The 13,234-nt window shown below is 38.4% G+C and overlaps 1 protein-coding gene across 1 annotated transcript; it reads right to left on the reverse strand.

The window, feature by feature from the left end:
* Nucleotides 1-4,273: 4,273 nt before the first annotated feature.
* LOC108011868 (transmembrane emp24 domain-containing protein 1) lies at nucleotides 4,274-5,131 on the reverse strand. The gene has a single exon (XM_017077113.4). It carries the CDS (start codon nucleotides 5,041-5,043, stop codon nucleotides 4,351-4,353), a length of 693 nt encoding a protein of 230 aa, XP_016932602.3. The 5' UTR covers nucleotides 5,044-5,131; the 3' UTR covers nucleotides 4,274-4,350.
* Nucleotides 5,132-13,234: the final 8,103 nt, after the last annotated feature.

The following is a 13,234-nucleotide window of genomic DNA, read 5'->3' on the forward strand; positions in this document are numbered from 1 at the left end:
TATCCCGACTAAACACAATACAATCGCAGGAAGTATCCTTTGACCCCGGACAGGACATTCCGGCGCCGGCAGTTCGGCAAAAAATAGATAAAGGGTTAAGGAATATGTGAGATCTTCCCCATTGGGAGGCTAAGGCAAAAGTTATTAACAGGTTTCTCCGAGAAGTCTGACCTGAAAGTTCTGCTTAACTTTAAATTCACTTATTTTAGTTATCACAGTGACTTGTGTAAAGGTAACTTATGTATGAGATAACTTTTGGATTGTTCAACTTTATTAACAGAAATATGTATTACTTAAAGCTTTTAAAAAAATATTTAAAAAGCACAACAAAACTAAAAATAACAATACTAAAATCCTTTTCACTAGTTCTTCAATGAGTAAATTATTGAGTGAGTAATATATTTAGAAAATGCTTTAGCAGATTTTTCAACTACGTACATTTTATTAAATTTACATTCGGAAATATTAAACCGATCAAGATTGCGAATTTAAAAAGCTATTGCGAAATAAAGAAGTTTAAATAATTTTCTTAAAAAAGAATACATTTTTTTTATATCAAGCTTACCTTTTATTTTTAAAGACTATTTTAAGGTCTTGTGACCTTAAAAGTATCTTACTTTCCCCAGAAAGTCATAATTTTCCATCCCATCAATGGCGCCTAAATTCTGATTTTGCCTGTGCCATTTTCAATATTGCGGCTGTCAGTGGCTGCGTTGCCTTGGGGGTCTCCAAACTAATTAGTAATTTATTTTTAGCATTTGCCGCATATATAATTTTTGCACAAAACTAATTCACGTTGGCAGCGCTGGCAGCTGAGGCACTCGAGTGCTGGAAATGGCCGCCAACATGCAATTAATTGTGTCATTGTAGCCATTAACCAGACAGTTGAGCAGTAACCCAATTTGTTCGCCTGATTGTCGGCATGGGTGGAGGTGGAGGTTGTGGCAAAGGGGGCGTGGTGGCCACTTGACCGTCTCTAAAGGCAATATTAGAGGCGACTGCCAAGGCAACGCGAATGGGTTCCTTGTGTGCCAGTTTGCAATTAAAACGCCCCCTTAAATGAAAGAATACGTATATGTATATATATGAGTGGGTTGGAGAAGCGAATTTAGGGCAAGGGGCAGTAGGGTGTTAAGGCTTCCAAAAATATCTGCCATATGTCTTGATATGTCAGTTGTCAGTTGTCATGCATAATGAACAAGTCCTGTGTTCCCTTACTTTCTTATGTGCTCACAACTTGCATTCTTAATGGGATTACTTACAAGATAAAAGAGTAAGAAATCGAGGGGGCAAGAAGGTGATAAAATGGAATCTCAAATTAGCTGCTAAAATATATGTTCAGGTGTATAAAAGCGTTGATAAAAACAGGAACATATTATTTAAAATGTTTAAACATAAAATACATATTTAGCATTTTAGTCAAGTTTTAAGAAATGATTTTCTGTATTTAAGATACAGTTAATAAGATAATAAGAATAAGATTTTCTATACAAGCTAAGTTGCCGAATCTTATTAAGCACATTTATTTAGCAAAATCAGTTTTGCCATAATCCTTATATTGCAACTACTGAGAACCTTAAACAGTATAATCATAATCCTCTTTCATTGACATTCGACCGCATTGTGTGTTCATTGTTTGTCCATGACGCAACCGACATAATCCTATTCGATTGCCACACTTGACGCACAAGCAAAGTAATTACATTACCGACACATTGTTCTACTATCCGACCGCTAAAGATGGCTTCAATGGAAAATCAATTTGGAAACTCTTTCGACCAGTTAAAAAAAGTAAAATTTCCTTTACTAGTTTGTCAATTTCTCTAAGCCAAATGCAAGTAAAAGCTTTTAGAATCTTGCATCTTCTGCTTGCCATCTCCCACAGAACTCGAGAAACATAATCTAAATAAATATGTTGTTTTGCTTTCTGTTGTTGTCATCAGTTCTATTCAAGCTCTGCCCCAAAACATAGTTTTATCCTTACATATTCATGTAATTATTCTTAGCTCCACACACCCCTTTTTTACCCGATGGCCTTTGAGCACCCGTAACCTGAACTTGGTTGGCATCTTATGGGCTTACATGTGGATAAAATACAAAGAATTCATTTAAGTGAAAATGATTTCAGTTAATATTTGTATAAATTATTTTAAAATATATACTTTAAAAAAATATTAAGTTTTACATGAATACGAAAACGTTAAAAACAAGCGTTTTGAAGCAAAAATATTTCATCTAAATTTTTTTACCCAGTGTAGTGCTTTGAATTGGTTATCGAATTTCGTTTGTGTGACTTTCCATTAATATTTTGTCAACCGACGCCTTCGTCTGCTTTTGCTGAACACATGCTCTGCTGGTTTTTGCTTATTTATATTTTCAATTTATTGAAAATACCTACATTTTATCTGTGTTAAAGGCGATTACTAAGCTCTAATCTGTGTGTGGACTTGTTCCATACATTTCCATACTGGTAGTCAAAAAGATGCAAGGATATGGGTTGGAGGAAAACTTTAAATACATTTGTCACCCGGTTGGTGCCCTTCTCATTAAGCTGTGAAAGGGGGATTTTGCTGAGGAACGATGACAGCTGGCGCCATGGCAGAAATGGACAGGACATTATCTGCCGGGGATATCTGCCTGCAACTCCTTCTCGGCCATAATTTGATCGTTAAAATGGCCAGCGCCGCCTTTGCATCGTTTGGCAGCTGCAATTAAATGTCTTTTTTTACGATTGTGCAGCCTTTGCAGTCGACGTAATGAAATTAACACAGGCTTTTCTTTTGCATTTCCTCTGGCACTGATAAACGATCGTTAGTCCTCCTCCTCCGGCGTTTTCCCTTTGGTCTTTAAAACTCCACTTATGTGTAAAGTAAAACTGGCCATAAAGCTCGTTAAAATGCCAAGAAATAAGCGTACATGTAAGGTTCGTTTTTTCTGGAAATTTTTCTCTGGACGGATTCCTTGCATGACGGCAACAAGGACAGCGTTTAAGTCCTTAAGCGTTTCGTGAGTGTGCCCATGCTTGGGCGTGCCCGCCAACCAAAATTAATGTGAAAGGAGGGGCATTTTAAATGCCCAAAGCGTGGATTAAATTAAATATGAGCTGGCTTTTACAAAATTTTAAAAATATTAAAAAAAAGCAAGAGACGTTATAGTTGAGTGCCTCGGCTATCAGATACCCATTACTCTATTTCATTTTTAATTACAATTAAGTTCTTATCAGGAGGTAGAGGTAACACTGTCCATACGTAAGCTTGTTTAACTTAGTAATTCATACATTTTAAAATTATACACTAAAAGGAAATGTCAGACTGACATACTGATAAGGCAAGATCGATTCGGCTAGTGATCCCTATCAAGAATCTATAGACTTTATAGGGTCGGAAACGATTCCTTTTTCTTCCCGACTAATGGGTATACAAATTAATATTGAATATTGACTAGAAAAAAGTAACTAATTCTGATAATTTGAATTTCTTTAAATATTTTATTTAATAAATCATTTTGCTTTTGGCTCATGAGTTTGGATAATTAATGTGGCTTGTTGGGAATGTATTTTCAATCCACCTTTAAATTGGCCGCCACTTCTGGGCCCAAAACTTAAATTTAAATACGATTTGTATTTACAAAGTTTGTCCAGAGCATTTCTTTTGCCAACTTTACTTTGACACATACCCTTTGACACACATAGGGGGCACTTGACTGGCCACAGGTGGCGCTTTAATTTGCACCTTTCACCGGCACGGGGGAGCGCTGTCATCGCCGCCAGCCTCGCCCAAAAGTCACACAGGAAGGCAGCTCGAAGGCTAAGTGAGCCACTGTGTCAGTGGGACCCCCAGGAGAACGGCGGGCACACGAGGGTTAAGAGGCGGGGTGGGGTTAAGCAAGACTCTGGGACGCCGGGGAGTAATTAACACTGCGACGCTGGCTGCCACTGAGTAAACAATGGCTAACGGGAGCCGCAGTTGTTAATTACGCCAACAATGCGCTGCAGCAAAAGGCGCACAAAAAAGGGGCGTGGCAAAAGGTAAGGCCAAGCCCAAGAAGCGGAAAAAAATTAAACACAGGAAGTGCAAATTGCCGTTAGAAGGAAGCAGACACAAGGAGCAGCTAAATGAGGAAGGAACCTCTCAGTAAACTGAAGTATCTGCGAAATACATATTTCTGTGAATCTTACAGTTTAAAATCCTTAAGTCTGTAATACGTGTATAATAAAATATTTAAGAACACCTTTTTTAGGATCACTAAAGATTTCTAATACATTTTTAGAATTTCTTAAAGATGTTGTAATCCAGAATTTCTGAAACAAGTATTATAAATAACATTTCCCAAAAGGGATGGACAAATCGCCTAAAAACATTTCCAAAACTTGTAGAACGTGCCGGTTGTATGGAAAATACTTCTCACCATCAGGACTTGCAGAAAGCCAACAAATATCATGGTCAAAAACTGAGTCCAAGACCAGTTGTTGACCATGGCATAAGTAGATTCGGCCACATTTCGGTCCCTGGCCTCAATGGCTCGAATAAAGTCCTGAGATTGCCGGGATCTCATGAGGTTTACATGTATCTTGCCCATGTAATTATCGATACCGGTGTAAGCCACATCGAATTGGTAATCGGTTAACATTTCCCGTCGAAGATCTCGTAGCTCCCGCTCATTTCTGTCCGCATGGGTTACCTCCAGGGTGAAAGATACGATCTTTTGGTTAAAAGAGCTAATAGTGTTATCGAAACAAATTTTATAAGACCCAGTTTCATTGGCCACCAGCTCGCGACTTCCCTTCTCCTGCTTTATTTCATTGATAAGAAGGTTACGACTCGGATCCATTAAATTAAAATTGATATGCGTCTCGCCGAGTCCACCATGGATCACCTGATAGTCGATTTTAATGTTCTCAGTGGAGGCAATCGGTTGGTAAAAGCACTCCTGTCTGCCAGCCTCGACAAATATGGTCAGTTGTTTGTTATAGGGCTCGCCATTGGCAATTCCCAGGTCCTTTAGCAGGATGAGCAGCAAAATGAAACAAGCGATTCGGAACATTTTTGGTGGTTTTTCAGCTTTTCGATTCGAATTTTTTGACTGATGACTGACAGGTTGTGGGTTTTACAGACTGGGTGGATTTGTGGAAGTAAAGGGACAGGCCTGCTCATAGGGGGAAAGCTAAAATTATGGGTAATACTACACTTAAATAAAAAAAGCTAATATCATACCAAATATTTGGTATCACAAATTTTAAGATTCCTATAAAACAGGTATTTTCTCTTATGACTTTAATTGAACAAACTTAGTAACCTTAATGTTATCAATTTATATTTATAGGAAATTATTCTAGATTGGAAAAATATAATAATACATCGGTTGTAGATAGAGGACACCTCTCTTCGTCACATAAAAGAGCTTATAAATGGTATAATTTTTGTACGTGTTTTATTGCAGTACATGGCCTTATGGCGTTTACAGAGACATAGTGTGAGCGAATAGTGCTAAATGCAGCTTTTAATAGCCAGCAGCAATTGCTGCGGCACTGCAAAAAGTGCCACGCCCCCCTCGCAAACCCCTATCGACCCCATCCGCATCCAATCCTCCCATCCGACTGGCAAAACTAAAAGCAACAGCATCAAAAGGAATATGAATTGAGGTCGATGTGTAAATATTTGTCAACGGTAATGGAAATTTATGCTACCGTTGCTGCTGAGGCTGCCAATGGTGGGCGGCGGGCGGTGGAAGTGGCGGTGGGCGTGGCACTGGAATGGGCCAACTGCCGAGTCGAGCGCTTTCATTTTTTTCAAAACTGTCGGCGACGCAGCATGAGACAAAGAGAAAAGCAAACAAAATGGTGGATGGCTTCCAAGAAAACTGGATACTCTTTTAATGTTTCTAATATTTTAAAAATATAGTTATTATTATTAATTTAAAAATATATTAAAACTTATTTTAAAATGATATTAATAAAGAAAGGTATATACTATATAGATACACACTTGGTTAAATTAGATAGTAAATGCTTAGTAAATTATTTTTAGTTTTTATGCTCAATGCATAATTGGTTGACTTCCTGTTACTTAAAAAATTTATTTTAAACTTTTTAGGCAGGTTAGGCAGCCATATATTTGAAAGAGTATGAATGCAGCACCTCCTGGAGTTTGGTAAAAGCAAAAAAAAGGGCTAAAAAAGGAGTGAAACCAACAAATGCTTGTGTTTAGGTAAGGAAATTTTTCAAATAGACACATACACCACACCTACATAAGGGTATACACAGTATACACACCTACCCACACTAGTGTAAAAGGTTTGCATGCTTAGTTGCATTTGTTTGCATCTTTTTTTTTGAGCCTTTCCCTTGCTTTCTCCTATTGTTCGCTCATTCTAAGCTCTGATTTTTTCAAACTTTCTTTTTCTATTATTCACTTCTTAATATTTTTCCCAACAAAACACAATTATATTTAGTTCGTCTTAAAAATCTATCTTTTATTTAAACATGGTAGAATTTGTATTGATGTACGTAAAGTTTTATGTCACACCGGCATGCAGACATATTTGCAGCACATAGGATTTAAAACTTTCCGTTACTCACTTTAAAAATGTGCCATGAACCCAGAAGTTTGTAAACCAACACCCTTTTTAGTTAACCCACCTGTAATATTTTTTTTTAGAAATATCAAAAAATTGCATTCGTCGTTGAAATGCCAGAGGCTGGAATGCACAGACGAAGCATGAAAGCTGCAAATAGGACGCATAAAAAATGTTACCTGGGGTCGTCTGCAGGTGATGGCAGTTAGAAAAAGCCGTGTGAGACTATAGGAGGTACAAAAAAGGGAGCAAATTACGGAGAAAACATTTTTATTTTGTAAATAAAAACTATTCCTAGAAAATAAATTAAGAAATATATAATTATGAAAAGATATACACAAATTGTTATAATCTTTTAAAATAGACAGTATTTGTTCGGGCGTTTAAGGTAGGTTATATGTAAGTTAATTGATGGCTGCATTAATACTCGTACTTAGGTAATTTTAATACACAATTTAGTTGTACAAATTTTAGATTAATTTTTTAATTTGTAAGGTCCTAAGATTTTCTCACAGTGCGGATTCTGCAGGGTGTCTTACAGCGTGAAATGTTGAAGGCGTTGGCAGCTGCAAAGTAGCCGACACCGGAGTCTGAATCATTGGAGCGCACTTGTGTGCGCTGTATATGGTGGATTGTGTTCTAATGTGTGTGTGCGTGTTGCTTTAGTTGATTGTTTGCTGGGGGCGCGCCAGGTGTGGGGGCGTGGCAGAGGGCGTGGCAGGTTGCGGAAGATCAAAAACCAAGCTGTCGAGGAAGCCAATTTAATTTGATGAAATTAAGATGGCGATAAACAGATGAGAGCGGAGAAAATGAAGGTGTTGAAATCTCAGCATAGGATATCTTTAAAATTTATATGCACTTTTAAAGGAAACTAAGCTATAATTGATCTTATTTGTATTACTAAAGATTTAAAATTTCTAAAAATGTCAACAACATTCATTTTTTATACTTTTTCCCTTTAAGAAGAGGTTATTTAAATGTTTAATCTCAAATATAAATCTATCTTATTGGTCTACAAAACCATATTTCATATTTCTTATTTAAAATGTAATTATGTATCTTTCATTTTTAATTACAACTAAGCCAATTTATTTCCCCAGCAACAATCTATGTCTTTTGTCCACAACATCAAATCAGAGTAAACCCTTGACAAATGCCACACCTACACAGAATTATGGGCTCGACTTTTTGTCTGTCTAGCTGATGGCTTGAGCGACTTTGGCTGATGGATGACTTGGGTAGCCAAAATAAATTGACCCCAGAAATTGCGAAGGTCAGCCACAGAGATGGCTCATGAATTATTAAAGACACAACAACAGCCAGTTGACCCTAATCCTCAAAACGGCTGCTGCCAATGATTGCAAAATGCTTAGCCAAATGGAACTAAATTTTGTGTGAGAGAAACTTTGAGCGGCCCACAAATTTTCGCCCTAAAAGAAAACCAAACCGCAAATTCGGCCAGAAAGATGTTTTGACATTTTCCAGGACGACGGGGGAAAATGCCCTGACCAACTCCATTGAGTATTTCTATGCTCTCCTGCAAGTAGCACTTTAAATTAATGAACTGAGATTAAGCAAGACAAATTGTTGTGGGGCCTTGGGCTTCGAAAAATTTCCTTCAGAGGCAAATTGTTTTTCGTTCTTGAAAATATATTAATTTGTATTTTGTTTTTGCCTCTCTTCGCTACGCCCCAGTCACCAATAAATCTACAATTTATTGTTATTGATATTTGTGTAAACAATTTTTGCAGACCTACCCAACGGCCCACAATTAAGAATTTAAAGGGCAGAAAATTGAATGAATTTTCGAAGGAGTAGAGCAGTTGACAAGCTTGGAAAATTTATGGTACCTGCAGCAAGCCATGCAAAAAATATGCAGCCACTTTCACTTGTGGCCCAGGGAGGGGGGAAAACTCCAAATCTCATGTGGGAAAATGCAGTCAATAAAATGGTTTCACCATCCATCCCTTAGCTCTCTCTCTTGGTCGGTAGCCAAGAAAATATTCATTGAATTTGGTAGTAACAAACGACAAGTTGTCAGTCAGTCAGTCGGTGCAGTGGAAAAACAGAGCCATTTCCAGGGAAAATTTATTGCCCCAATGTCGGACAGGGAAACTCATCAGGTTCGAGTGAGACAGGCCGGGAATTATGCCATTAGATGTTTGATTTCCTTTTTTCCTTGTTTAGTTTCGGTTTTGTTGGCCAAGCGAGCAGTTCAAATAAATAAGCAATTTCCGACGACAACTTGAACAAGCATAAAATGCAATGAAGCAACAATTTTCCACCGGCAGGGGGAAGGAAAACCGAAGGCAAGGACATTGGGGCAGCTTTAGGAAAAGCTCTTCAAAGTGCTTCTTAACTAAGCTTAAAAGCAATGCCAACGGCACCAGCAGCAACTTCGATTTGGTGTGGAAAATGCAGTTCACTCTTGGATTTCCCCCTTGATTTTCCCCATCCTTGGCTTTTCCCTCTGACAACTTTTCAGCTGTTATTTGTTTTTATTGCTGTTGCGGCTCATTGAAGTGTGACAAAGTCGCCATGGTTGCGGCTATTAGTTGGCTGCAAAGGTGGCCTGAAGGTTGCAGGAAGTGCTGCAAGGAGCGACCAGTCCAAGGATAATGCTGTTGCAACTGGGTTTACACCGAGCTGCAGTAAGGACTTAGGGTCTCAGCTTTTGGCTGTTCTGTCCGAGCTTGGGTTTATTACCTGTTAATCTGGAGATGAAGATGTTAAGGTAAATATAAAAGATAAACTTTCCGTATCTCAATCGGATTGAAATATATAATATGTATTACAGTATTACAGTTCTCAGTTGTTCTTTTGTTTCACATTGGTTATAGTACAAAGGGTTTCAGATTCTAGTTGCTTTTAATTCTAAAAAAGTTAATCCCTTTTCCTTAAATCCGAAAATGATTTTAAATACTTATTCCATTAAACCAAACAAAACATCGTGTATCCTTTCCCACTCGAAAAGCCAGCTTAGATTTGACACCACTTCTTAAACATTTAGCTAATTCAATAAGACCCAAAACATTAGCAATAAGGACATTTAGAGTGTAAGCTCCGAAATACCCACCGACTTGTCGCATAAACGGGGCTACATGAAAACCAGGATAAGGAAAATGGGCGGCAGGAGTGAAACATCAACTAAGCTCATTTGTGGCCGCAGTTATCCGCAAGTGGCCGTCCAGGAAGCCGCTGAAATCCTTGGCCAACCAAGCGCTACAAAGCCGCGACATCCCTTTCACCTGCTTTCGACTTCGATGGGCGAAACTTCCACATTTCTCGGCACTGTCCTCATTTGTGGTTAATTTTGTGCCGCAGCCTGCGCTTATCCTTTGCCAACTGTCACAACTTGGCGACAGGAGTGGAGCGAATAGTTGCACTTCGAGCTCCGAGGAGTCGCTTAAGGGTGCACAGGGAATAAAGTCACGTAGAGTCTATATGGAAAATTAAAACATCTTTTGCGCAACTGGAATCGAAAGCTCATTGTATTGTTTAGTCATTAATTATCTTGTAGTACTTGTGTTTTATAAGTGCCAAATATTTTGAAGTACTTTTTTATAGATAATATAATTTTATAAAATTTAATTAGGAGTACCAGGGTCCTCAGAAATCACTAGAAATTTAAAATCCTTTTAAAGTGTCGTTTTAGATTATTAGATAATATAATTTTAGTAATTATAATTGGGGTACCAGGGATCTCACAAATCACTAAAAATTTAAAATCACTTTTAAATGTCATGTTTAAAAGTATGCAACAGTATATAATAATATTATTTTTAGATTATATCAAAACCCTAGTAATTTGTTTAGCACCACTAATATTATTGAAATATTTTGCTGTTTTTAAAGAACTATTATTTATATTAAGTATAAATACTAAAAAAATATTTTCCAGTTTTTCCTGTGCTAGAGCCACATTCCTATTACCCAGAGCAGAGTAAAGAGTAGGGAATTGGAAGGACACTGCAGCACCATTCCTGCGCTCCTTTAACTCGCCTAATTTCCGTCGCTTTCCCCCGTTTTCCCCAGCTTTCCCCGCTTGTCCCTTGCGCTAATTGGGGACACCGAAAATCTATAAACAGTCCTGGCAGTTCCGCAGTCCTTATCGCTGTCCTTGTACTTGGTCTTTCGGCTTTCGGTCGGCGTCCCTCTGCCCCGTTTAATGTGCGTCCTTAAGCACAATAAATCTGTTTATCTCTGGCGAATGTCCTGCACTCCTCTTGAATCGGTAGTCCTTGTTGGTCTGCTTAAAAGTTAACCTGCCCGACGATAAAAAGTTTCCCACCGCTGCTGCTGTTCTGTGGTTTTCTCTTCTCGGTCCTCGGTGATTTGGCAGGCAAAATTTGTTAGCTATTTGTGCGGCATTATCCTTGTAGCAAGGAGACGGGGCAGGAATGGACACTCTGAAGAGTGAAGCCTCCGCATGGTAGCATCAATCATCGGCTGGGAAATTAAATTGCACTTCGGCTTACCTTGGGCTGACACTGGGTAACAAGAGCCAACAAAAGATACCGGAAAGAAAGGGCAGTTTTGGGTTGAGTTTAGGAAATGCCACAAATAGATACTCTCGAAATTCCTGAATATTTGTAAATATTTGTGAAAATAGAGACCCATCAAAATGATGTTAAGACTATTGGATCCTTTTAAAATTTGTTTGATTATTTTAAGGACCTGTTACGTGCAAGGGTATTTTAAATTTGTATCTTTATGATAAACTTTTTCTTTTACCATCAAATTTATATTTTTGACAAGCCCCTTTTATCAAACGAAATCAAGGGTATTAGCTCGACCGAAGCATTAGCAATGACAAAATCTAACAAAGGGAAGTAGGACCAAACACAACCAGACACGTGCCCCAAACGCAAGCCAAAGAAATGCCTAGGCCATTGGCCATTTTCCATGGAATTGCCTTTTCGGTTACGAGCACAGCCGGCTGCGTCAGTTGCCAAAACGAGACTTTTGTGGGCTTTAAGACTGGCTGAGTTCCTGAATTCAGCCCCCCTCCGAATTTCCACGCCACACTCCCCATTTTGCAGGTGCATTGCGGTCATTTGCGAAGCCCGGCAACATTCTCCACCACCTGTGCCATCAATTGCAACCGCAAAATGGCAAAACAATCAACAAGCAACGCGACGGGTGTTTGGCCCATACAAGATTCCGAGTGCCTAAACCAATTCCCCCCATCCAACCCAACGGTCCAGCCCACATTCCCAAATCCCCGCTCGACGCGCCTCTGCCAACCGCAACGTGTTGCGAGTGAGGTAAGCGAAATTGTTTGGCCGAAAGTGCAAGACAAAGGCTCGTGGATGCACTGTAAATGGGATAATATCATATTATTATTATATTTTGATTAGTATTAACTAACTCAAAAAGTCTTATTTGTATAGTACATAGAGTTATTAAAGATAATAATATTAATATTTTTAAAAGTGTTAGGCGAGAGATCAAATCTAATATTTAACATCGTGACATTTAATATTAAAGATTTGTTACGCAGAACCATACATAATACATTTACCGGCACTAATATGGCAATACTTTAAAAAACCTCAATTGACTGTAATTTAAACAGCAGCATTTCTCAAAGTCTGAAGATAATGAGTATTGGAAACTACTTGAATATTCTTGGTAAACGTTAAAATTGACTTAAACCTTTACAAACTTAAACCTTATTTTTCCTTTCATTAGCATTCATTATGTTTGCATCGACGCCACTCCCAACCACAAAAGTGAAGTGTAACCCGATGATTTGTCGGTCTGAGCGTTAACCATAACTATTTTGCTATGAAAAAAGTTGTCTTCTAGTGTAAGAAAATTATTTTCTAAAATGAGTCCTTATGGTCATGGTTACACCTTGACTGAATGATTTTGTATAAATTAAACTTAAACACGCAACGTTTTACAACTGTTTGCTATGACAGCTATTGGGATTTTTAAAAGTGTAGCTACGTCTGCATTGAAGAGGAGGCAAGTGATATAGATGGCTGGCAATCGAAATTGGATAGTTAGTCAGTGAAATATGAGTGACCAACACAAAGGCAGCAGCGGGGATAGCCATATTTTTAACATTTAAGAGACTTCAAGAATTTCTTGATTTTTAAATCAATGAAGTGGCACATTTTTATACCCGTTACTCGTAGAGTAAAAGGGTATACTAGATTCGTCGGAAAGTATGTAACAGGCAGAAGGAAGCGTTTCCGACCCCATAAAGTATATATATTCTTGATCAGGATCACTAGCCGAGTCGATCTAGCCATGTCCGTCTGTCCGTCTGTCCGTCTGTCTGTCCGGATGAACGCTGAGATCTCGGAAACTATGAGAGCTAGGCTATTGAGATTTGGCGTAAAGATTCCTGAGCTTCTTACGCAGCGCAAGTTTGTTTCAGTAGACTGCCACGCCCACTCTAACGCCCACAAACCGCCCAAAACTGTAACTCCTACAGTTTTGATGCTAGATAAAAAATTTTAACTGAAATGTATTGTTCTCATCAATACCTATCGATTGATCTAAAAAAAAGTTTGCCACGCCCACTTAAACGCCCACAAACCGCGAAAACCTGTGACGCCCACAATTTGCATGCTAGATAAAAAATTTTAACTGAAATGTATTGGTGTCGTCAATACCTATCGATTGATCCAAAAATAAATTTGCCACG

Source organism: Drosophila suzukii, chromosome 2L (assembly GCF_043229965.1).
Source record: "Drosophila suzukii chromosome 2L, CBGP_Dsuzu_IsoJpt1.0, whole genome shotgun sequence".
Lineage (NCBI taxonomy): Eukaryota > Metazoa > Arthropoda > Insecta > Diptera > Drosophilidae > Drosophila > Drosophila suzukii.

Excerpts from the sequence above, each read along its gene's own strand:
- LOC108011868 (XM_017077113.4), bottom strand. The coding sequence starts at position 5,043 with ATGTTCCGAATCGCTTGTTTCATTTTGCTGCTCATCCTGCTAAAGGAC.